The sequence below is a fragment of the Lepus europaeus genome, chromosome 21, assembly GCF_033115175.1.
Source record: "Lepus europaeus isolate LE1 chromosome 21, mLepTim1.pri, whole genome shotgun sequence".
In the NCBI taxonomy this organism is placed as follows: domain Eukaryota; kingdom Metazoa; phylum Chordata; class Mammalia; order Lagomorpha; family Leporidae; genus Lepus; species Lepus europaeus.
Genome location: NC_084847.1, coordinates 28,356,540 through 28,381,333, shown reverse-complemented (window position 1 = coordinate 28,381,333; position 24,794 = coordinate 28,356,540). Strand labels below are relative to the sequence as shown.

At 44.4% G+C, this 24,794-nt stretch overlaps 1 protein-coding gene across 2 annotated transcripts in view; it reads right to left on the bottom strand.

The window, feature by feature from the left end:
- VKORC1L1 (vitamin K epoxide reductase complex subunit 1 like 1) overlaps window positions 1-23,544 on the bottom strand; it is a 78,450-nt gene extending 54,906 nt beyond the window's left edge. Inside the window, exon 1 of one of the 2 annotated variants that reach the window (XM_062180967.1) lies at window positions 23,320-23,544. In XM_062180967.1, the coding sequence (XP_062036951.1) occupies window positions 23,320-23,513 (194 nt within the window). In that variant the 5' untranslated portion in view covers window positions 23,514-23,544. The remainder of the gene's footprint in view (window positions 1-23,319) is intronic. The other variant, XM_062180966.1, reaches the window with a different exon arrangement.
- Window positions 23,545-24,794: the final 1,250 nt, after the last annotated feature.

The following is a 24,794-nucleotide window of genomic DNA, read 5'->3' as shown; positions in this document are numbered from 1 at the left end:
CCAGCTCTCTGCTGTGGCCAGGGAGTGCAGTGGAGGATGGCCCAAGTGTTTGGGCTCTGCACCCCATGGGAGACCAGGAGAAGCACCTGGCTCCTACCATCGGATCAGCGTGGTGCGCCGGCCGCAGCGCGCTACCGCGGCGGCCATTGGAGGGTGAACCAACGGCAAAGGAAGACCTTTCTCTCTGTCTCTCTCTCACTGTCCACTCTGCCTGTCAAAAAAAAAATAAATTAAAAAAAAATTAATAAAAAAATTATGGAAAAATTATGCCTGTACTGAATTGTATAATTTTTCATATTCTCTAAGCAATACAGTAAAAATCATTTACATAATTACATAGTATTAGGTATTATGAGAAATCAAGAGATGATTTACTGTATACAGGAAGAAGTACACAGGTTATATGACAATGGTACACCACTTTATATAAGAGACTTGAGCAGGCCGGCACCGCGGCTCAACAGGCTAATCCTCTGCCTAGTGGCGCCGGCACACCGGGTTCTAGTCCCAGTCAGGGCGCCAGATTCTGTCCCGGCTGCCCCTCTTCCAGGCCAGCTCTCTGCTGTGGCCATGGAGTGCAATGGAGGATGGCCCAAGTGCTTGGCCCTGCACCCCACGGGAGACCAGAAGAAGCACCTGGCTCCTGCCATCGGATCAGCGCAGCGCGCCAGCCGCGGCGGCAATTGGAGGGCGAACCAACGGCAAAGGAAGACCTTTCTCTCTGTCTCTCTCTCTCTCACTGTCCACTCTGCCTGTCAAAAAAAAAAAAAAGAGAGACTTGAGCATATGCTGGTCTTGACAGTCATAGGAGATCCTAGAACCAATCCATTACAGATATCAAGATACAACTGTAGAGCACACACTCAGAAAAGTACACACATCTAAGCTTATACCTTGATGAATTTACCTACTGTAAACAAAGCCAAATTAACCAGTAACCAGAAACCAGATAAAGAAACACATTACAAGCCAAAGTCCCTCTTATGTCCCCAAAATTAATATCACACTAACATCTAACACCACAGAATAATTCTGCTTCTGCACCTATATTTTTGGGTCCAGCACCTCCACTCAATGTTATCTATTATGTGCACTGTGATTTTTAAAAAATTTTTGTTGCTCTATTTCCCAGTATGTGAATACTACTACTGAGGCACGTGCATCTTGATTTTAAAGGATACCATCAAACTGTTCTCCATTACTGTAGAATTATACTATGAATACACAGAAGTACCTATTTCCCTATACTTTAGCCAACAGTCAATCAATCTTTGACCTTGGCCAATCTGAAATATTAAAAATGCTTTTGCGGGTTGGCGCTTTGGCATAGCAGGTAAAGTCGCCACCTGCAGTGCCAGCATCCCAGGTCCTGGCTGCTCCACTTCCCATCCAGCTCTCTGCTATGGCCTGGGAAAGCAGTAGAAAATGGCCCAAGTGCTTGGGCCCCTGCACCTGTGTGGAAGACTTGGAAGAAGCTCCTGGCTCCTGGCTTTGGATTGGCACAACTCCAGCCATTGCAGCAAACTGGGGAGTGAACCAACGGATGGAAGATCTCTCTCTCTCTCTTGTTCTCTCTCCCCTTCTCTCTCTGTAACTCTGACTTTCAAACAAATAAATAAATCTTTTAAAAAAATGCTTTCAGCCGGATTCTGTCCTGGTTGCTCCTCTTCCAGTCCAGCTCTCTGCTGTGGCCCAGGAGTGCAGTGGAGGATGGCCCAAGTGCTTGGGCCCTGCACCCGCATAGGAGACCAGGAGGAAGCACCTGGCTCCTGGCTTTGGATCGGCGCAGCACAGCAGCCACAGCACAGCACATCGATCCTAGCGGTCATTTGGGTGGTGAACCAACAGAAGGAAGACCTTTCTCTCTCTCTCTCACTGTCTAACTCTGCCTGTCAAAAAAAAAAAAAAAAAAAAAAAGCTTAATACTGTTTCAACGGACTTTTCTGTTATTCTGACAGAATCTGAGGATATTTCATAAGATAAAGAGACTGTCTTTCCTCTGAACTGTCTCTGTTCACTTGTCTAGTGAGTTGTTGGTGTTTTCTATAACCAGAGACTCGCTGTTTGTTAAGGAAATCAGCCCTTTGACCACAATACACAGAAAATATTTTCCCCACTTTATCATTAGATTTCCAATTGTATCGATACTAGTTTTTTACTCTAGTACTCTTAGTTTAGCTTTAACATAAACATTTGTAGCACTAATTCTTCCTTCATGAACATTGATTTTTCATGTTTATAAAAATTTTCACTTTTACTCTCAGCTCCCGCTGTTGTGGCCATTTGGGGGAATGAACTAGTCTATGGGATTTCTCTCTGCCTCTCTCTCTCATTATCTGTAACTCTACCTCTCAAATAAATAAATAAAATCTTTAGGGACCGGCGCTGTGGTGCAGCGAGTAAACACCCTGGCCTGAAGCGATGGCATCCCATATGGGTGCTGGTTCGAGACCCAGCTGCTCTACTTCCGATCCAGCTGTCTGCTATGGCCTGGGGAAGCAGTAGAAGATGGCTCAAGTCCTTGGGCCCCTGCACCCGCATGGGAAATCCAGAAGAATCTCCTGGCTCCTGATCGGCACAGCATCAGCCATTGAGGCCAACTGGAGAGTGAACCATCGGATGGAAGACCTCTCTCTCCCTCTCTCTCTCTCTGCCTCTCCTCTCTCTGTGTAATTCTGCCTTTCAAATAAATAAATCTTTAAATAAAAAAATAAATAAAATCTTTAGGCCGGCGCCGTGGCTCAACAGGCTAATCCTCCGCCTAGCGGCACCAGCACACCAGGTTCTAGTCCCGGTCGGGGCACCAGATTCTGTCCCGGTTGCCCCTCTTCCAGGCCAGCTCTCTGCTATGGCCCGGGAGTGCAGTGGAGGATGGCCCAAGTGCTTGGGCCCTGCACCTGCATGGGAGACCAGGAGAAGTACCTGGCTCCTGGCTTCGGATCAGCGCGGTGCACCGACCGCGGCAGCCATTGGAGGATGAACCAACGGCAAAAGGAAGACCTTTCTCTCTGTCTCTGTCTCTCTCTCTCTCACTGTCCACTCTGCCTATCAAAAAAAATTAAAGAAAAAAATCTTTAAAAGAAGTTTTATGAATTTTAAGGCATATCTTAGTTTTTTATAAATGACAAAAGGTATGTCTTTAAAAATATGAAATATGGCAATTCAGAAGGCAAATTATAACTTTTAAATCTGAGTTATTATATTCAAAAACAAGTTATGCTTCAGCAATTGAAAGAAAATATTATTTATTTGAAAGGCAGAGTTACAGAGATAGAGGAAAAGACAGAGAGAAAGATCCTCCATCTGCAATGGCTGGGGCTGGACCAGGCCAAAACCAGGAGCCTGGAACTCCATCCAGGTCTCCCACATCACATCGCTGGCAGAGGCCCAAGCACCTGGGTCATCTTGTGCTGCTTCCCCAGGCCATTAGTAGGGAGCAGGATTGGATGTGGGGCAGACGGGACTCAAACGAGCACCTATATGGAATGCCATCATCACAGGTTTGCAGCTTAACCACAATGCTGGCCCCTTCACTAACATTTCATAATCTTATTTATTTGAGAGGCAGAGTTACAGACAGAGAGAGGGAGAGACAGAGGCATCTTTCATTTGCTGGTTAACTCCCCAAATGGCCACAATGGCTAAGATTTAGGCCGATCAGAAGTCAGGAGCCAGGAGCTTCTTCCGGGTCTCCCAGGTGGGTACAGGGGCCAAGCACTTAGGCCATCTTCCTCTGCTTTCCCAGGTCATTGACAGGGAGCTGGATCAGAAGTAGAGCAGAGGGACTCAAACCAGCGCACATATGAGATGCTGGCGCCACAAGCAGAGGCTTAACCTACTATGTCACAGCACTAGCCCCACATTTTGTATTTTTGATAGTCTTCCTTTTCTTGTTAGTTCTTAAGTTTATTTCTTTCTAAATTTTATTCATTTATGTTTATTTGAAAGTTGGAGAGAGACAAGAGATCTTGCATCTGCTGGTTCACTTCCCAGTAGCCAGGGCTGAGCCAGACTGAAGCGAGAAGCCAGGAATTCAATCTAGGTCTCCCACCTGGGCAGTGGGGACCTAAGCAACAGAGCCATTGCCTGCTGACTCTCAGGGTGTGCATAAGCAGAAATCTGGAACCAGGAGTAAAGCTGGTCTTTTACATCAAAATGTATGCAACTAGAAGCCATTATGCTTAGTGAAATAAACCAATCCTTTGAGGTTAGCACTGTGGCAAAGCAGGATAAGCCTCTGCCTGCAGTGCCAGCATCCTATATGGGTGCTAGTTCATGTCCCAGCTGTTCCTCTTCCAATCAGCTCTCTGCTAATGGCCTAGGGAAAACAGTGGAGGATAGACCTCTCTCTCTGTCTGTAACTCTGCCTCTCAAATAATACATAAATAAATAAATCTGAAATAAACCAAACCCAAAGAGACAAATATCATGTTTTCCCTGATTTGTGGTAACTAATAAAAAGAGTACAAAAAAATTTAATGTATATGAGTGAAACTGACATTTTGAAATTTGATTATCGTTTACAGCTCTTGTCTGTATTCTCGAGGAATGGTTTTTCTACTATTTGTTGAATTCTTCATTTAGTGGAGGATTAAGCTCGTGATTATAAAATAAACTGAAAGTATTACATTGTAAAAGTTAAAAGAAAAAACAACAAAGGAAGGAAGAGGGAGGGTGGGAGCATGGGCAGGAAAGAGAGTAGGGTGGGCAGTATCAGCATGTTCTTAAATCAGTATATAAGAAATACATGAAATTCATTCACCGTATATAAATTTTAAAAATTTTAGAAAAAGAAGCGGAGCGGGGACTCAAATTCAGGTACTCTGAGATGCAGTATCCCAGCAGTATCTTAACCGCTGCACCAAACATCTGCCCTCTTAAGTTTACTTCTAAATACTCTTTTCTTTCAAAAATTCTGTCAGCAGGAGCAAGTATTTAGCATAGCAATTAAGACGTCCATGTACCATATCAGAGCACCTGGGTTGGATTCCTGGCTCTGGCTCCTCACTCTACTTCCTGCCAATGCAGACCCTGTACGGCAACAATGACAGATGGAGTAATTGTGTCCCTGACACCCAGTTGGGAGATCTAGATTGCATTCCTGGCTCCTGGTTCTGGCCCTAGCCCTGACCCAGCCAATGTGAGCATCTGGAGTGAATGAACAACTGAAGCTCTATCATCTGTTTCTCTGCCTTTCAAATAAAAACAAGCTATTAGAAAAATGTGTAAAGCCTTCACCTAGAATATGAAATAACAATACTAAGGAAAAAAACAAAGACCAAACAAATGAAGAAATAATGTTCATGATCTGGAATACCAACAGAATAAGGATACCAATTATCCAGAAACTCATTGAAGGCAATTCCAATCAAAATCCTGAGATGCATTCTTGTAGACTTCACAAGATGATCCCAAAATGCATATGGAAATGCAAGGGCCCAAGCATAATCAAGGCTTATTATCCACTAGATGTCACTATTTCAGATAAAGTTTAGACAAATTTTTATTCATTTCAAAATAATAAATTTATTACATGCTAACATAAATAACATCGTCAAAGAAAAACAACTGTTTTCCCAAAAAAAAAAAAAATGGAGAGAAATTAGTAAGAACAGTAAGATTGTTTCACATTTCTGTAAATCTTGCTAATGTCTGACTTAATAAGAGACAGCTGGATGTTCATAGCTGCTTCTACATTCAATCTGCTGCACTACTACAAGCTAGGAAACCTTTGGAAAACCCTATTATACAATGTTACTATGTGTACATTGCTACTATGAAAATAGTTTTTAAAAGGCAGATTCCCTGAAAGGGTTTCAGGAAGGCCTCTGAACAGCTGAAAGAAATGGAACACTGACACAAGGACAGACAATGGAAGACTGGAATAGAAGAGCCCAGACAAATTCCTTTACACGTAATCATGACTTAAAAGTGCCTCTACAGTACAGGAATAACAGTCTTTTCAGAAAATGGTGGCACAATAATAAAAAATAATCAGGGACCAGCCCTGTGGTGAAAGGGGTTAAGCCACTGCCTGCAACACCAGAATCCCATTTGGGCGCTGGATGGAGTCCTGGTTGCTCCACTTCCAACCAGCTCCCTAATGATGCTCCCTGGGCTCCTGCACCCACATGGGAGATCCGGAAGAAGCTCCTGGCTTTAGCTTAGCCCAGACCCGCCCCAGCTGGTGCAGTCATCTGGGGAGTGAACCAGTGGATGAAAGATCTCTCTCTTTCCCTCTCCCTCTCTATCTCTCTCTCTCTCTCTGAAACTCTGTAACTCTGCCTTTCAAATAAATAAAATAAATCTTAAAAAATAATCAACCACCGGCGCCGCGGCTCAATAGGCTAATCCTCCGCCTAGTGGCACCGGCACACCGGGTTCTAGTCCCGGTCGGGGCGCCGGATTCTGTCCCGGTTGCCACTCTTCCAGGCCAGCTCTCTGCTGTGGCCAGGGAGTGCAATGGAGGATGGCCCAAGTGCTTGGGCCCTGCACCCCATGGGAGACCAGGATGGGCACCTGGCTCCTGCCATCGGATCAGCGCGGTGCGCCGGCCGCAGCGGCCATTGGAGGGTGAACCAACGGCAAAAGGAAGACCTTTCTCTCTGTCTCTCTCTCACTGTCCACTCTGCCTGTCAAAAATAAAAAAATAAAATTAAAAAAAAAATCAACCTCCATCTCATACAAATATAAAGAATTCAAGGGGCAGGCATTTGGCAAAGTGATTAAGAAACCTGGGACACAGTATCCCGTATTGAAGTGCCTGAGTTTGAGTCTCAGCTTTGCTTGATTCCAGCATCCTGTCTAGGAAGCAGCAGATAATGGCTCAAGTACTTGGGTCCTAGCCACCCACATGGGAGATGAGATTTGAGTTTCAGACTTCTAGCTTCAGTCTGAACCAGCCTCTGCTATTGCAAGCATCTGGGGATTCAAAGATGTCTCTGTCACTCTTTCAAATAACATGAAAATCAATTTTTTAAAGGTTTATTTATTTGAAAAGCCAAGTTACAGAGAGGCAGAGGCAGAGAGAGAGAGAGAGAAAGAGAGAGAGAGAGTGAACGAGCAAGAGAGAGCAAGCTAACTCTGTCTTCCATTCCCTGGTTCACTCCCCAGATGGCTGCAACGGCTGGAGCTGTGCCAATCTGAAGCCAGCAGCCAGGAGCATCTTCTGGGTCTCCCACACAGGTGCAGAGGCCCAAGGACTCAGGCCATCTTCTACTGCTTTTCCAAGCCATAGCAGAGAGCTGGATAGGAAGTGGAGCAGCTTACCTAACCAGTAATCAGAAAAATGCAAAGTAAACCAAAGAGGAGTATATACCACTCTGCTTCTGTTCTGCAGATTTTATTAAAATAAACATTAGGCCGGTGCCGTGGCTCACTAGGCTAATCCTCCACCTGCGGCGCCAGCACACCGGGTTCTAGTCCCGGTTGGGATGCCGGTTCTGTCTCGGTTGCTCCTCTTCCAGTCCAGCTCTCTGCTGTGGCCCGGGAGTGCAGTGGGGGATGGCCCAAGTGCTTGGGCCCTGCACCTCATGGGAGACTAGGAGGAAGCACTTGGCTCCTGGCTTTAGATTGGCGCAGTGCGCCGGCCGCAACAACCATTTGGCGGGCGAACCAACGGAGGAAAGACCTTTCTCTGTCTCTCTCTCTGTCTAAATCTGCCTGTCAAAAAAAAAGAAAAGAAAAGAAAAGAAGGAGTCAGGGGTGGAGATAAAAAATTGTGATTCATCCCTAAGTGAAGCCCTGGACATCAAAGTGATTAAAGAAGACTGACAGAAGTGCATAGTGCTGATCTATGGATCATCAACATTTAATGTTCAGGTACAGGAAAAAGAAGGGACCACGTTGTAGGAGGAAAATGAAGAATATGTCATGAACCATTAAAGAATAGAGAATGTTTTATGAGTAGTCAGTCATCCACTGCAGGGATTTAGAAGGATGAGAGAGGATACAGAATGTGTGTATTGCTCAGCAAGCCAGCCGTTACTCCACCTCTTACTAGCTGCCCTGAGACACGAAACAGCCCAAAGAGTCAACGCTTCTGAGATGGGCTATGTGTTGTATTCTGAGGCAAGGATTCAAGGTCCCTCTTGGCCTTCTGTCTTCTCAACTCTCAGGAAGGAAGGGGGCAGATCTGAGTGCACTGATTGGATCTGTGTACAACTTGGTAGAATCATGATTAAAAGGTCAGCACACAGGTGCAGGCTCACTCTGCTGCTTCTTCCATGTGACTGGAGTCCTATGAGATGGTTCAGCCACACCCACCCTCAACCCCTTCTCCTCGCCTGCTTCTCTTCTCCAAGGGACAACCCAGGCCAAAACAACTACTTGGGCAGAAAAGGCCCAGGGCAGGTGGCCAAGGCTAGATCAGCAGTCAGTCAGGGCAAATGGGTTCTCTCTGGTTACATGGCCCCAGGCAACTGATAGGAACTCATTAAATCAGGCTTTGATAACATCACAGTGGAAGATCTAGTCCTGTTTGAGAACTGGGGTACTGGAGATTCATCTCATAACTTGCTTTAGTTTGAAAACGACTTAAGCTTAACTAGATTCTTAAGAACAGTTTTTCCACATGAACCAGCTGGGCTCATTCCAGTCTTCTATCCTGGAGTTTGGTGCCCAAATTCTAGTTAAGAATAAAATGTAAAATATTTTTGTTTTCTGTTTGACAGTATAAATATCGAATACAAATCTATCCCTCAAGGACTCTACAGAGTTGAAAACAGGAGTTACGGATTGCAGTGAATTCTGACTCTTCTGGAATCCCACACAGAGTATCATAAAATTATCCGAATTCCTTAAATTCTAGCACCACATAATTCACAACCCTAAACATACACATTCTTTCCCTTCCTCCCTTTCTCTCACCTACCTCTCAGAAAGTAGCACAAACTATAAATGGAATCTAATGTGTTCTTCATGGATTAGTGAAAATAATGAAATGTGAATTAAAATAAAACAGGCAGGGGATAGCACTGTGGTGCAACAAGCTAAGCCGCCCCCTGCAATGCTGGCATCCCATAAGAACACCAGTTCAAGCACCTGGGAAGGCAGCAAAAGATGGCCCAAGTACTTGCTCTTGTACCCACGTAGGAGACCCAGATGGAGTTCCAGGCTTCTGGCTTTGGCCTGGCCCAGCCCCAACCATTATGGCCATTTGCAGAGTCTCAGTCCCAGTCTCAATCTCAATCTCTCTCTCTCTCTCTAGCTCTGCCTTTGAAACAAATAAACAAATCTTTAAAAAGAAAAAAAACCCACACACTTATTGATAAACGCTCAACTTGCCAACGCACTGCTGACAGCACAGCCAGTTAGTGCAGTCCTTTGGAAGGGAAATACTATGACACATATTAGGAACCAAACCTGTTATTCACTGCTTTCTCTTTTATGACAGGAGAAAACAGAAAGTTACAAAGGCTTAGTTTCATAAATAATAGTACAACATTATAAAAATGAGACAATTGTGCCACAGGTATTTTTGATGAAACAGTTGAAGCCATTTGGGAGGCCAATGTTGTGGCACAGTGGGTTAAGACACTGCCTGCAACAACAACATTTCAAACAGGTGCAGATTCAAGTCCCAGCTGCTCCACTTCAGATTCAACTCCCTGCTAAAGCACCAGAGAAAGCAGTGGAAGATGGACCAAGTGCTTGGGCCCCTGCCACCCATGTGGGAGGCCCAGATGGAGTGCCAGGCTCCTAGCTTGGGCCTACCCCAGCCCTAGCCGTAGTAACCATTTGGAGGAGTAAACCAGCCGATGGAAGATGTCTCTCCTCTCTTTCAAATAAATAAATAAAATCTTAAAAAAAATAAGTAAGAAGGAGGAAGAAGCAGCAGCAGCCACTGCTACCATCTGAGATGTCCAAATCCTTATCAGAATGCCTGGGTTCAAGTCCCAGCTCTGCTTTCATTCTAGTTTCCTGCTAATGTGTACCCTGAGAGCGAGCAGGTGATGGCCCAAGTACTTGAGTCCCTGCCACCCATATGGGAAACCCGGATTGAGTTCTAGGCTGCCAACTTCAGCTTGCCCCAGCCCCGACTGTTGTGGGTATTTGGGGAGTGAACCAACAGATGAAAGATCTCTTTGTCTCTGTTTTGCATGTAAATAAAAATATAGTTTTAAAAACAAACAAAAATAAAATACTTGTGTATTTTGAAGGAGAACCAAGGTACTTAACCTATTAGATTTAATAACAACTAAAATCTGCTCAATACTTATGTGCTAAGGCTGTGCTGTTTGTACACACTATTTTATTTTACAATAATCTTACAAGGGAGGTGGCACACTAACCTCATTTAACAAATGAGAAAACTGAAGCAGATACTTGGGTAATTTGCCCAGTGTCACTCAAACAGGGTACAAAAGAACTGGGATTTAAAACCATGAAACCTTGATTTCAGAACCTCATTTCTACTTATTATGCCAGTATTTCATAAAGTATGTGTACTTAGGAAAGAATAGTTATGTATTTATTTAATATGCATTAGAAAAAACAACTGGCACAACAATCAGCTTTCACAGTTCTTACAAGGAAGTGTTTCTGGGTTTTTTATGTAAATTTTAAACAAACTGTTACAAATTAATGGTACAGATGATACAAATATATGGCAAAGTGTGTAGGAGGTACTTGAATGAAAGTTTGTAAAACAATATTCTCACTTTTAGAGGGTCATTTTTTTCTTCATATGCTGCAATTCTGTACGAATTTTACACATCAAATAAGTACTAACAAAAGGACTTTTTTTTTTTTTTTCGAAAGAATAAAACAATTCCTCCTGGAACTTTTTAAAATAAAACAAGAGCAAAAGCATTATATTAATTTATACTATCCTTCATGTCCTACAATAAGATAAGAATTGTTAAATTGATAATCCCTAATTATTAAATTAATGACAAAGAGAGAAAGATGATGATACAGTGCCAATTATAATAAGAGCCTGAGTGTATAGACACACTGTGTACCATGATAAAAATCTCTTTAGGTCCCAAATTAGAAGAGAACAGAGAAATGAAAGTGGGGATAGATTATGAGTTTTTTCAACCAACTAATTTACTCTAATGCTATCTTTTCAAAACATCTGTCTTAACCAATGTCAAACCACAATGGGCATCTCAGTTAAAATGGTATCTGGTAAGCAACTGTAAAATAGAAAGATACAGTATGTTCCTTGATGAGATTTGTAAGTGAAGACTAACTGACTCTCTCCCACATTCCTCTATAAATTCAGTGCAGTTCAAATCGAAATCTCAATAGGATTTTTTAGAGCTTATTAAAATAGTTAAGAAAATTTTCAAAATAACCAGATTTGCCCTATCAGATATCAAACTTACTATATAAAGTAAAGCCAGGGAGGAGAAGGGGACTGCAGGAATGGAATATACACTGACAGACATTATCAGTAGAACAGAAGTGAGAATCCAGAAAGCCACCTCAGGTACACAGTAAAGTCTTGTGGCATTTCAAGTATGAACAAGTTAATAAATGGAATTACGGAAAAGCCTACTCATTCAGAAAAAAGCAAGTTATGGCCAGCGCCGTGGCTCAACAGGCTAATCCTCCGCCTAGTGGCGCCGGCACACCGGGTTCTAGTCCCAGTTGGGGCGCCAGATTCTGTCCCAGTTGCCACTCTTCCAGGCCAGCTCTCTGCTGTGGCCCAGGAGTGCAGTGGAGGATGGCCCAAGTCCTTGGGCCCTGCACCCACATGGGAGACCAGGAGAAGCACCTGGCTCCTGCCTTCAGAACAGCGCGGTGCGCCGGCCGCAGCGCGCCAGCCGCGGCGGCCATTGGAGGGTGAACCAATGGCAAAAGGAAGACCTTTCTCTCTGCCTCTCTCTCTCTCTCTCACTAGCCACTCTGCCTGTCAAAAAGTAAAAAAAAAAAAAAAGAAAAAGAAAAAAGCAAGTTAGATCTCTACCTCACACTAGATACAAAGCAAATTCCATGGGGCCGGAATTGTGGCATAGTGGGTAAAGCTGGCACCAGAGATGCCAGCATCCCTTATGGGCGCCGGTTCACGTCCTGGCGCCCAACTCCCTGCTAAAGGTCTAGGAAAAGCAGAAGAAGATAGCCCAGCTGCGTGGGGTCCTGGCACCCACGTGGGAAACCCAGATGAAGCTCCTAGCTACTGGCTACAGCCTGGCTCAGCCCCAGCTGTTGCATCCACTTGAGGAGTGAACCAGCAGATGGAAAATCTCTCTGTAGCTCAGACTTCCAAATAAATAAATACATTTTTAAAATTTATATTAAAGGCATAAAGAGAATCAGACCTCCATCCACTGGTTCCCTCCCCAAATTGCCCTCATCAGCAAGAGCTGGGCCAGGCTGAAGTCAGGAGCCCAGAACTCCATCTAGGTCTCCTTCTAGGAGGCATTGGCAAGAAGCTGGATTGGAAACAGAGCACCCAAGACTCTAACCACACAATAAGTGACACAGGGGTTGTAACCAGCTTAACCCACCGTGCCAAAATGCCCACCCCCTTTACCCACCTTTTCCTTTCTGAGTTTCTGCCTTTTGTTCTTACTAGTAAGACTTTTTAGATATCACAGTAGTTAATCTCTTTGTGTATGTGTGTGTATAAAATATATATAATATACATATAAAACACATATTTTCGGCCTGCGCGTGGCTCACTTGGCTAATCCTCCACCTGCAGCACCGGCTCCCCGGGTTCTAGTCCCGGTTGCTCCTCTTCCAGTTCAGCTCTCTGCTGTGGCCCGGGAAGGCAGTGGAGGATGGCGCAAGTACATGGGTCCCTGCACCCGCATGGGAGACCGGGAGGAAGTACCCAGCTCGTGACTTCGGATCAGCACAGTGCTGGCCATAGCGGCTATTAGGAGAGTGAACCAACGGAAGGAAGACCTTTCTCTGTCTCTCTCTCACTGTCTATAACTCTCTGTCTTTCTCTCTCACTGTCTAACTCTTCCTGGCAAAAAATAAATGTATTTTCTTTTTTTCTTAAGATATTTTATTTATTTTTTAGTGAGACAGAGTTACAGAGAGAGGGACAGACAGAGACAGAGGTCTTCCATCCACTGGTTCACTCCCCAAATGGCCCCAATGGCCAAAGCTGGGCTGATCCAAAGCCAGGAGCCAGGAGCTTCTTCTGGGCCTCCCACATGGGCGCAGGGGCCCAAGAATTGGGGCCATCCTCTACTTTTTTCCAAGACCATAAGCAGAGAGCTGGATCAGAAGAGGAGCAGCCAGACACAAACAGTCACCCATATGGGATCCAGGTGCTGTGGTGGAGGCTTAAGCTACTATGCCACAACACTGGCCCCATTACACTTATCTTCTCCTAGAAAACTCTTTTCTGCCAAGGGCCATTTGGACATTTATAACATCACTCACAGGCCATACAAAATTATCAACTTAAAAACCAGCCTGCTATAGGTTTATCAAATTTCAAGTCCTGCCTGCGGTTGCCCTGGCAGAGTCAGACCAAGCAATTTCGAGGGCTTGCAGAGACTGTGGGCCAGACAGTCTCCACACCTGCTTCAGAGTCTGCTGTCTTCACTACCAGCACAGAGTGCAGAAAATCAACTCTTCAAACACAGTGCAGTCAAGTGCATCATCCATTCTAATTCCTTATTTTGTCATAGATTTTTCCACTATTTGGTTCTCACACACAGTGTTTTTAAAAAGATCAATAATCACAAGACAGCAACAAAAGTGTCACTGACCTAGGGGTATCCTAATTAGACATGATTAAAAAAAAATAACTTTATAAATCATAATTTTTTAGTAAAAGAATTTTTTCTAAATGAAATCTTAGTAGATTTTTACAATATGAGAAACAGATTAAAGCAGTATTTTATTTCATTAGTATCTCTTTAAAGATTTTCATTTATTTATTTGAGAGGCAGAGTTACAGAGAGAGAGAAAGACAGAGAGAGAAAGGTCTTCCATCTGCTGGTTCATTACCCAGATGGCTGCAATGGTCAGAGCTGGGCTCATGCGAAGCCAGAAGCCAGGATCTTCTTCTGGGTCTCCCACGTGGGTACAGGGGCCCAAGTACTTGGGCTATCTTCTACTGCTTTCCCAGACCATAGCAGAAGAGGAACAGCTGGGACTAGAACCAGCGCCCATACAGGATGCCAGCACCACAGGCAGAGGCTTAGCCCACTACACCACAGCACCAGCCCCCCATTATTATCTTTTTTTAAGATTTATTTATTTATTTATTTATTTGAAAGTTACACAGAGAGAGGAGAGGCAGAGAGAGAGGTCTTCCATCCACTGGTTCACTCCCCAAGTGGCCGCAACAGCTGGAGCTGTGCTGATCCAAAGCCAGGAGCCAGGAGTTTCGTCGGGGTCTCCCACACAGGTGTGGGAGCCCAAGGGCTTCAGCCATCTTCCATTGCTTTCCCAGGCCACAGCAGAGAGCTGGATTAGAAGTGAAGCAGCCAGGACTCGAACCGGCCATATGGGATGCTGGCAGGTGGCAGCTTTACCCGCTACGCCACAGTGCCAGCCCCTTATTGTTATCTTTTTAAACTCAAATTTATGACATTTATGAGAATAAAGTCCTTCTGGCAAACACAAACTTTAAATTAAGGATAACTGCAGCAGTCTTATGTCAAATTTATTTTGTTTTGATTGCAGTTATCAGGAAAAACCTGATTCCCAAAGATGATCAATTAACAATGATAAAGGTGCTTATGTTTTTTTTAAAAAAACAGTATATTAATGCTATCTAAGGATTTAATTACACACGTCCAGAAACCTAAAAGTTAGAACATTTCCAAGTTAAATCTATAATAATATTAAGGAATGTGAATAACTGGTAATCACAGATATTTTTATCCAAAAAAATCTCAAAATATAAACTAATCATTACCTCAAGATACATGCATAAGGCAGTCAACAAGTTGTTTCATAATTCAGTGAGAATTCTATACAGTGCTGAATTTTGCTTATATAACTTCATACAAACAAGCACTGTCCCAAATTTTAGTGCCAATATAAAGCAAAAGTCTTACAAACTAATAGCATTTTTAAAAATTCAAAATATGGGGCTGGTGTTGTGATGTAGCAGGTAAAGCTGCCACCGGTAAGCCCAGCATTCCACACATGCTGATTTGTGTCCTGGCTGCTCCACTCATCCAGGTACCTGCTAATGGCTGGGAAAGCAGCAGAAGATGGCCCAAGGCTATTTGGGGAGTAAACCAGCAGATAGAAGACCTCTCTCTCTCTCTCTCTCTCTCTCTGCCTCTCTATAACTCTGCCTTTCAAATAAAATAAATAAATCTTTAAAAAAAATCAAAAAATGTTTCAAACATATGCACAAAATAAATGAGAAACTATTCCAGTGATAGTTATTCTAAGAGTTGCCATTACAGATTACCTAAATTTACTTGCTTTTGCTTATTTTCATCCAAATATTCTAAATACATTGCTTTTTGCTTCTTTTATTGTGATATATAGATATTTACTTACTTTTTAGATGTTAACATATAAAATTGTACATATTTATGGGATAAGGTTTTGACATATACATATATTGTATAATGTCCAGTCAGGGCAAAAACATGTATCTCTTCAAATTCTAAATTTTTATGTTGAAAACACCCCAAATCCTATCTTCTGGTTTGCTTATTTAAATAAAGATACAGGGCCGGCACCATGGCTCACTTGGTTAATCCTCTGCCTGCAGCACCGGCATCCCATATGGGCGCTGGGTTCTAGTCCCGGTTGCTCCTCTTCCAGTCCAGCTCTCTGCTGTGGCCCAGGAGGGCAGTGGAGGATGGCCCAAGTGCTTGGGCCCCTGCACCCGCATGGGAGACCAGGAGGAAGCTCCTGGCTCCTGGCTTTGGATCGGCACAGCGCCAGCAGTAGCGGCCATTTGGGGAGTGAAGCAACAGAAGGAAGACCTTTCTCTCTGTCTCTCTCTCTCACTGTCTATATCTCTACCTGTCAAATAAAAAAATAAATAAATAAATATACAGTGCATGATCTATAGCCACCCTTCTGACTCCCTCCCAGTTGATTAACAACCTTTCCCCATCCTTCCTTTTTCCTTCCCTCCCCAGCTTCTGCTAACCTCCATTGTATTTTCAACTTCTATGAAATCACCTTACTTTTTTTTTACTTTTAATAATCTTAAAATTATTATAAATTATAATAAATTATTATTATATTAAAATTATATAAAAATTATATAAAATTATATAAAATTATTATTATAATAAATTATTATTATTATTATAAAATAATAATCTTAAAATTATTATAAGTATCTATAAAACACAAGAATCTGTAAGGAAAAAAAAGAGCACCAGGAGGTCCCAAGTGCCCTTCTCCCAACCTCCCACAGTGATCTGACTTCAGTAACTATTGTCTCCTACATGCCAGTTTTCTACCCATTCACGCCTTTCCTCATGCTGTTCCCTAGAGTTCTTCCTCATCACTGAAGAAATCATCCCTCCAAATCCTAGTTCTGCCTAGTGATTTAGCCAGCACCACAGCCCAGGCCCAGTCTCTTGTCTCTGTGCAGTAGGTCAACAAGACTCAATAGCTCCCTCCAAAAGGACTACCCCCACCTAGCACAGATCCAAATTAACTTAACCCTCTACTTAATCTTTCCTCCCTAGGCAAACCTAATTAAGTCTTCCTGATAGCTTACCTCACTGCCTATCTGTTATCAAACTGGGTGTGACAAATGCCAGGTCTCCAACAGGTTTTAGGCTTAGGATCCCAACACTCCAGGAACTTATTTCTTGAATATCACACCTTCCATAGTAATGTCTTGTTTTCCAACAAGATTGCTCTAAATAAGTAAAGTTATAATACTATTCCTGGATATTCCTATCATATATATGTGAAAAATAGCACCAGTTTGCATAACTTTCAAAACTTTTGGCCAATATAGGTACTTTATCAACAATAGAACTAAATGTAATTTAAAGTAGTAGTAGGGCCCGGGCATTGTGGTGTAGCGGGCAAAGCCACTGCCTGCAGCGCCGGCATCCAATACAGGAGCCAGTTCATGTCCTCACTGCTCCTCTTCCAATCCAGCTCCTTGCTAATGTGCCTAGAAAAGCAGTGGAGGATGGCCTAAGTCTTTGGGCCCCTACACCCATGTGGGAGACCCAGATGAAGCTCCTGGCTCCTGGCTTCGGTCTGGCCCCATCCTGGCAGTTGCTGCCATTTGAGGAATGAACCAGTGGCTGCAAGTTCTCTCTGTCTACCTCTCCTTCTTTCTTTGTAACTCTGCCTTTCAAGTAAATAAAAGAAATCTTTAAAAAAAAAAAAAAAAAAAAAAAGAGGGGCTGGCGCTGTGGCTCAGCGGGTTAACACCCTGGCCTGAACCGCCGGCATCCCATATGTGCGCCAGTTCTAGTCCTGGCTGCTCCTCTTCTGATCCAGCTCTCTGCTATGGCCTGGGAAAGCAGAAGATGGCCAAAGTCCTTGGGACCTTGCACCCACATAGGAGACCTGGAAGAAGCTCCTGGCTCCTGGCTCCTGATCGACGCAACTCTGGCTGTTGCAGCTATCTGGGGAGTAAACCAGCGGATGGAAGACCTCTCTCTCTGTCTCTACCTCTCTCTGTAACTCTGCCTGTCAAATAAAAAAATAAATCTTAAAAAAAAAAAAGACTTTCCCCTACTTTAAAAATAAATAAATAAAGTAGTAGTAAAGAGCTTAGATTCTTGAGCCAAACTGCCTGGGTTAGATTCAGAACTCTATTTGGATCAAGTTTCATTTACATTCTGTGTGTGCCTCAATTTTCTCATCTGTAAATGGTGATAAAAGTTACCTCCCTTACAGGGCTTCTCTGAAATTAAATAATATATGTCGTCTCTTTTTTATTTTTTGACAGGCAGAGTTAGACAGTGAGAGAGAGAGACATATAGAGAATTATAGACAGTGAGAGAGAGACAGAGAGAAAGGTCTTCCTTCCATTGGTTCACTCCCCTAATGGCCGCTACAGCCAGCGCTGCTCTGATCTGAAGCCAGGAGCCAGGTGCTTCCTCCTGGTCTCCCATGCGGGTGCAGGACCCAAGCACTTGGGCCATGCTCCACTGCCTTCCCGGGCCACAGCAGAGAGCTGGACTGGAAGAGGAGCAACCGGGAAAGAACCAGTGCCCCAACTGGGAATAGAACCCGGGGTGCCGTTGCCGCAGGCGGAGGATTAGCCTAGTGAGCAGCAGCGCCGGCCAATGATCATCTATCTCTAAAGGAAGACTGTTCAGATTCATCTCTTTATAAGACCTATTCCTCTTATACTCTGAGTTCCTACTGCTTCTGAAATTTCTATGCATAGTAACATTAGAAATCTATACTTTACTTCTAAATTCACCTTACTCAAAACTACTGGGGGCCGGCGCCGTGGCTCACTTGGTTAATCCTCCACCTGCAGCGCCGGCATCCCATTTGGGTGCCAGGTTCTAGTCCCAGTTGCTCTTCTTCCAGTCCAGCTCTCTGCTGTGGCCTGAGAAGGCAGTGGAGGATGGCCCAAGTGCTTGGGCCCCTGCACCCGCATGGGAGACCAGGAGGAAGCGCCTGGCGGCCATTTGGGGGGTGAACCAACAGAAGGAAGACCTTTCTCTCTCTCTCTCTCTCAATGTCTAACTCTGCCTGTCAAAAAAAAAAAAAAAAAAAAAAAAAACTGGAACAAACTTTCCTTTGCACACTAGCAATACTAACATTTCACTAAATATAAATGAGCACTTAAAAGTTGTGTGGCGATGACAAGAATGCTAAGGAAAAAGCAGGTTTCAGATTAGAATGTATAATATGCCTTCATGTTTAAAAACCGGTCAGGGAGGGGCGGCATTGTGGCTTAGAAGGTAACGCAGCCGCTTGTGATGTCAGCATCCCATAAGATCATGTTTTGGCTGCTCCACTGCCAATCCAGCTCCTTGTAATGACCTGGGAAAAAGCAGTGGAAGATGGCTCAAGTATCTGGGCCTCTGTAGGAGACCTAGAAGAAACTCTCCTGGCTTTGGCCTGGCCATTGCAACCATCTGGGGAGTGAACCAGCAGATGCAAGATCAATCTCTCTCTCTAACTCTGATTTTCAAATAATAAAATAAAATAAACATTTTTTAAAAAACGGTGGGGATACTTTGGTCATATTTACACTTGTATATGCACAACAAGGCACTGGAAAGCTTCAAGGCTGCCCATGGAGGGGGAGAAGTGTATGTTTGGACAAGGGATATGAAAGGAGACTTTTCACTGTAAATGCTGTTATCTTTCAAATCTGAAAAGGAAATGCATGACCTATACAAGAATGTAATTTAACAAGTACTCTGGGAGCCAAGCTTCTAGTCTCAATCTGCTACCACCTGTGTTACCCTGGGCAAGTCACTCAGCCCTGGAATCTCAACCGCATAAAGAGAAGGGCAGTAAGCCTTTCCAGATTCTGTTCTAATTCTAAAACTATTATCTCAGTGCGGAATGGGAAGTAAATAGAGGATTAAAAAAAGGGATATGAGAGAAGTACTAGTCCAACATTTCGTGAAACAAGGCAATTTTTAGGGACTGATAGTTTTCAAACACTGTACGCTCTTAAGAACTATAGAATTATTAAGCCTATCATTCTTTCAAGAACCCCTTCTCAGAGTCTAACGCAATTTACTGAAAATACCTGTAAAGAATATTCCACGTGTGATTTTGTTTCTAAAATGATTTTAAATGACTTTAAGCCTTTATATGCCATAAAGTAATTAACAAAATAAACTAAAATAACTTTAAACATTTAAACTATACCCAAGAAACTTGACAAGAAAGAAGAAACAAGAAACTTGGTCTATTTAAGGGCATTTATCGTCAAAAACTGCAAATAGAAAAAAAAAAAAGTAACACCTTCAATCAATAACAGCTATCACTGAATACAGACTGTTTTTAGGTATACACATGTATCATATTTGATTCTAACACTCAACTGGCAAAATAGGTCTCGATATCCCTATTTAACAAAAGAAACAGGCTCAATGAAGATAAGTTCCTAACTTGAGGCCACAAGTGGCAGAGCCAGGAGCCCCCCCCAGATCCCTTGATACCAAACCGAAGCAGCAAAGGTGCTTACTGAATGTCGACTGGCAGGCTGGCATAGGTTTGTAGTGGAGCTTTCTAACAACTTGGATGAAAATGAGGAAAAACAGGAACAAGCAAGTAAACTTTTCAAAAAGCTAAATGTTTCATTTAAAGGTCTTTTATCCTGAGATTCTGCTGCTCTACCAAATTTTTTGCTTAAAATATCCTTTTTCAAAATGAAGTGACCATAGAAGTAGACAGTGACGTGAATTACTGCTCTTATTTTTACTGGCTGTACTTAGTAAAATTTAAAAATGTGCTAATTCTATTGCACTTTCTCAATTTTCTGGGGGAAATACTCACTTCTTTTGAAATCCAAAACTCTAGAACCACTCCCTTACATAATTATGCCTCCCAAAATATCAGAGAACTTTACACACAGACACCGGCCCTCCTCAAGATTCCCTCATTAATCCCTACTTTTTTCTATCTGGATTAGGAAATTTAAGGATTGAGAAATGAGAATAAAGTGAGTTTAAGCAATCCAAAGATCCTGTGTGCTAACACTGGATCCTAGAAGAGGACTTTCCCTCAGGGTCTTTTTAGTCTGTTGACTTCTTTCATTCTTTACTTCCAATTCTACTAACTCAAACTTGGGCTCAAACTTTCTTTTCCCAAAATAATCACATCTCTGAATACTACTGCTACATGGCAATTAACATTCAAACAAAGGAACTAACTTGAGGTCTCCAACAACCTGCTCCCACTTGAAGTCTTTTTCACTTTGGCAAAATAAAAACTTTTTATTTATTCTAGCCACTTCCAAAAGAAAATTAGTCATAAATCAGACTGACAACACTTTAACTTCCAAATCTCCATTAAAATATGTACTTACACATATATATTATACATATATACTCATATACATATATATGAGTTTACAAGTAGTTTATAAACAGGCTGATTAAGCTGGATAAATTTCTTGAAAATAATTTTATACTATAAATGGCAAATATGTTATTTTCTCATCCTATTAGCTTGTCTTATTTCTTACCTATTCTTCAGAAAGCATCAAATTTAAAATATTTTATGTACAAGCTACGTAAAATATCAGTTCCAGTCACAACATATTAAAATTTATATTTTTAAAGGCACTAGCATTGTGGCAGAGCAGGTTAAGCCGTGGCTTGCAATGCCAGCATCCCATATCCCAAAACTATGCTTCCATCCCACCCTCCTCCTAATGCACCTGGGAGGGCAGCACTGCTTTGCAAAGAAAAGCCAATTTTGAGAACTTAAATAGACTTTTTCCCTGTCCAAATGTCAAAAGGCCCATAAAGCAGTAGAAGATGGCCCAAGCCCTCGGGCCCCTGCATCCGCATGGGAGACCAGGAAGAAGCTCCTGGCTCCTGGCTCCAGATCGGCACAGCTCTGGCCATTGCAGGCAACTGGGGAGTGAACCAGCAGATGGAAGACCTCTCTCTCTCTCTCTGCCTCTCCTTTTCTCTGTGTTACTCCAACTTTCAAATAAATAAATAAATCTTTTTTTAAAAAAAAAAAAGGCCCATTAAATTTTCACACACTACGTGCTTCCAGAAAAAAATGAAAATAGTAATAATTCTGCCTAAATTCATTATCAGTATAGCATCCGAAGGTATTTTTCACTTTGATTTTCCACACTGAAATGTGCTGCTGGCATAGTCCTTTCATTATGTATTTATTCATTCATCTCCTTCTGAGTGCATGCTACTTTTAAGTTTAAAAATCCTTTCCAAAATTAAAATTAACATTGAAATGTTTGCATAAGATACACTCAATGGTTCTCAAGGTATCTTACTAGAGGGTCTAGTACATCTTTCTAACTTGGTCCAAAAGAACCAATAACAAATGGAAGCTTTTGGTCACACTGATCTATTTTTCATTATAAACTGATATTACATCTTAAATGCATTTTTTAAAAAAAGAATGCTTAATGCATCCACAATGGCAAGTATGTTCTACTCAAAAGTTATAAGAATTTGGTTTAAGGGCAAATGAGATCAAGCACCTGGGCCAGGAAAAGATCAGCAGCCTGAAGTTTGCAAACAGAAACAAGACAGACTCCACTGCCAGCCTGTTCATGTTACCACCAATATGTGGGTCAAAATAAATTAATGACCTATACATGTCTGTCTACCTAGCAATTTACCATCACAGCAAGGGAAGAAACTGCTCAAGTGTGGGTAGTGTTAACAAACATCAAAATATTAATATTAGAACAGTCTCCATTAAAATGATAACCTATGAGTTTTGAAATCATTTTTCACGTTTGCTATGTTTTTAATGATCCTCTCCCAAATGAAAAACAGCCACTTTTAAAATGTAAACTTCTGTTTTTTCCCCAAAGTAACTAGCCTACGAATATTCAGTGCATTAAAATAAAATGTAAAAGACCAATCAATTACAACATGGAAAACCCTAAAATTAGCAAAACCAGCTTAGCAAAGTGTGTATTTTTAACCTTTTCTGAGTATCCAAGTATGCTAATCACGACGTTTAAAAGTCACCCTAATTGAGCTTACAACACTACCACTATGCTTAACACACTCATCTCTTACTCAAATTAAACTGGATTCAAACTCAGATCATTTACCCTTCCTGGACACCCTGAAATACACCAGGGGGAATCCAAGAAATCAGACACGTTAAATGCCGGTTTCTTCTTCCAGAGTGGGGTCAAATTCGTGTTTGCCCAAATGTCACCGTCTCAAGAAGTCCTGCAAATTCTCCTTAGCGCGACAGAGTACAAAGAGGCCTGGCTACGGAAACACCTGTCCTCGCACCGGGAAAACAGTGAGCAATGCAACCCCCTGGAGCCCACGCCGGCCACGCAGCCTCGGGCTGCAGCAATCCGGGGGACGCAGGCTGGACACCGGCCCTCACAGCTTCCCCGGGACGGGGGTCCCACACCCCAGATCCGACTCCCAGGGCGAGAACCAGGAAACCTGTCAAGCCTGCTGGGACCCACCCTCGGCACAACCCGCGCGCCCCAGCCTGCCCGACTGCTCCCGGTCCGCTCCGGCCTCCCGCTGCACTCTGCCACCTCATCCCTCCTCGCCGGCCTCGCCGCCCCGCCGCCTCCGCCCCGCAGGCCTGCGCTCCGGCTGCCCCCGGGCCGGACCCCGGGCCGCCGCCCCCCGGGCCCGACTGCGGCCCGGGTCCCAGCGCCGTCGGTCCCTCTGCGGCCCGGCGCCCGCCGCCCCCCAGGCCCGAGCTTCCCGCCGCGCGCTCCCCACCCCCAGCCGCCGCCCGCGCCCCGCTCGGCCGCTCCGGGCCCGCTCCCCTCAGCCGGGATACCTGGAGGTAAGGGCGGAGGAGCACTTCACCCAGGGCCCCAGGTCGCAGAGGGCCCGGTGCTCAGGGTCCCGCTCCTTCTCCCGCTCCACGTGGTAGGCGTAGATGGAGAGCAGGATCCCGGCGGCGCACACTGCATACCGGGCCACCCGCTCCCACCGCGGCACCGACACTCTCAGCAGGACGGGCGCCGCCATCTTCCCCCCGCCGCCGCCGCCGCCGCCGCCTCCCTCCGCCTCCACCTCAGCCGCCGCCGCCCGTCGGGGCCCGACCCAGCCGCCGCCGCCGCCGCCACCGCCTCCGCCGCCGCCACCGCCGCCGCCACCGCCGCCGCCGCCGCCGCCGCGCCCCATTGGCTCGGTCGCCTCCTCCCGGCCCCGCCCCCACAGGCGCGCGGCCCAACCGCCCCGAAAGGAGTGAATCGGGAAGGGCGGGGAAGGCGCGCGCGGGCGCGGAGGGAGGGGGCGGAGCGCGCAACCGCCGGGAAGGCCCGGCTGCCGGCGGAGACGGAGCCGGCGCGGCGCGCGTGGCGGGCGAGGCCGAGGGCAGGGGCGGGGCCGGGGCCGGGAGGGGCGGGGCCGGGGGCCGGGAGGGGCGGGGCCATGCGCGGGGAAGCGGGAGGACCTTCGGGGGCAGTTGAGATGAATCTATTTCAGACACCACAGTGCGTGACTGGACAAGCCCTGGGCCCCGCCTCCTGGGGGGTGGCGATCAATTACCATCCTCTTTTTCCTTTTTTGTCCTTATCACTTGATATTTCTGACCCAATCTGAATTAACTGCGTCCGATGCCCGGAGCGACAGAGCCAGGTTCCCATGACCTGATCGTCCCCGGCACCACCTCCAGGCACCTGTGTTAAACATGTGCAAAACTGTGGGATTTTTAACGTGCAGAACTAGTTTTTAAATTAAAAAAAAAAAAACATTTTAAGTGACTTATGAATGCCTTGCTTCTAAGCTGAATTCGAGGTTGCTTACCATAATCCATATACTGTAGAAAAACAAACTAAAAAATCACAAAGACGAGAAAGACAAGACAGAGTAACCAGGAGTTAAGAACACGGAGACCAGCAGGCTACAGGTGCTGCCCAGTTACTAAAACCGAGTCAGAAATTTGTTTCTGAGCTTCCTGGTGGTCAAAACTGGAAGGAAAACCCATGGAAGTGCATCTCACTGTTTAACCAGCAGCACACAGTTCCTGGGCACTGCCAGCTTTTCCTAGGATGCAGCTCTCCAAGTTCCAGGAGCTTTAGGTAGTGATTTTGAGTGATAAGCAATGCCCTGGTAGCAGTTATCTGCTGGGTAACAAGTCACTCCAACTTTTGTAGCTTAAAACAGACAATAAAATGTTCTCACAGTTTTCGAAGGTTAGGGATCTGGGTGCGGCTTCACTGGCTCCAAGTCTCCTTGGTGGCTGCAGCCAGGTTGACAGCTGGAGCTGCTGTCATCTCAAGGCTGGAGAATCGTGTTTCCAGCTCT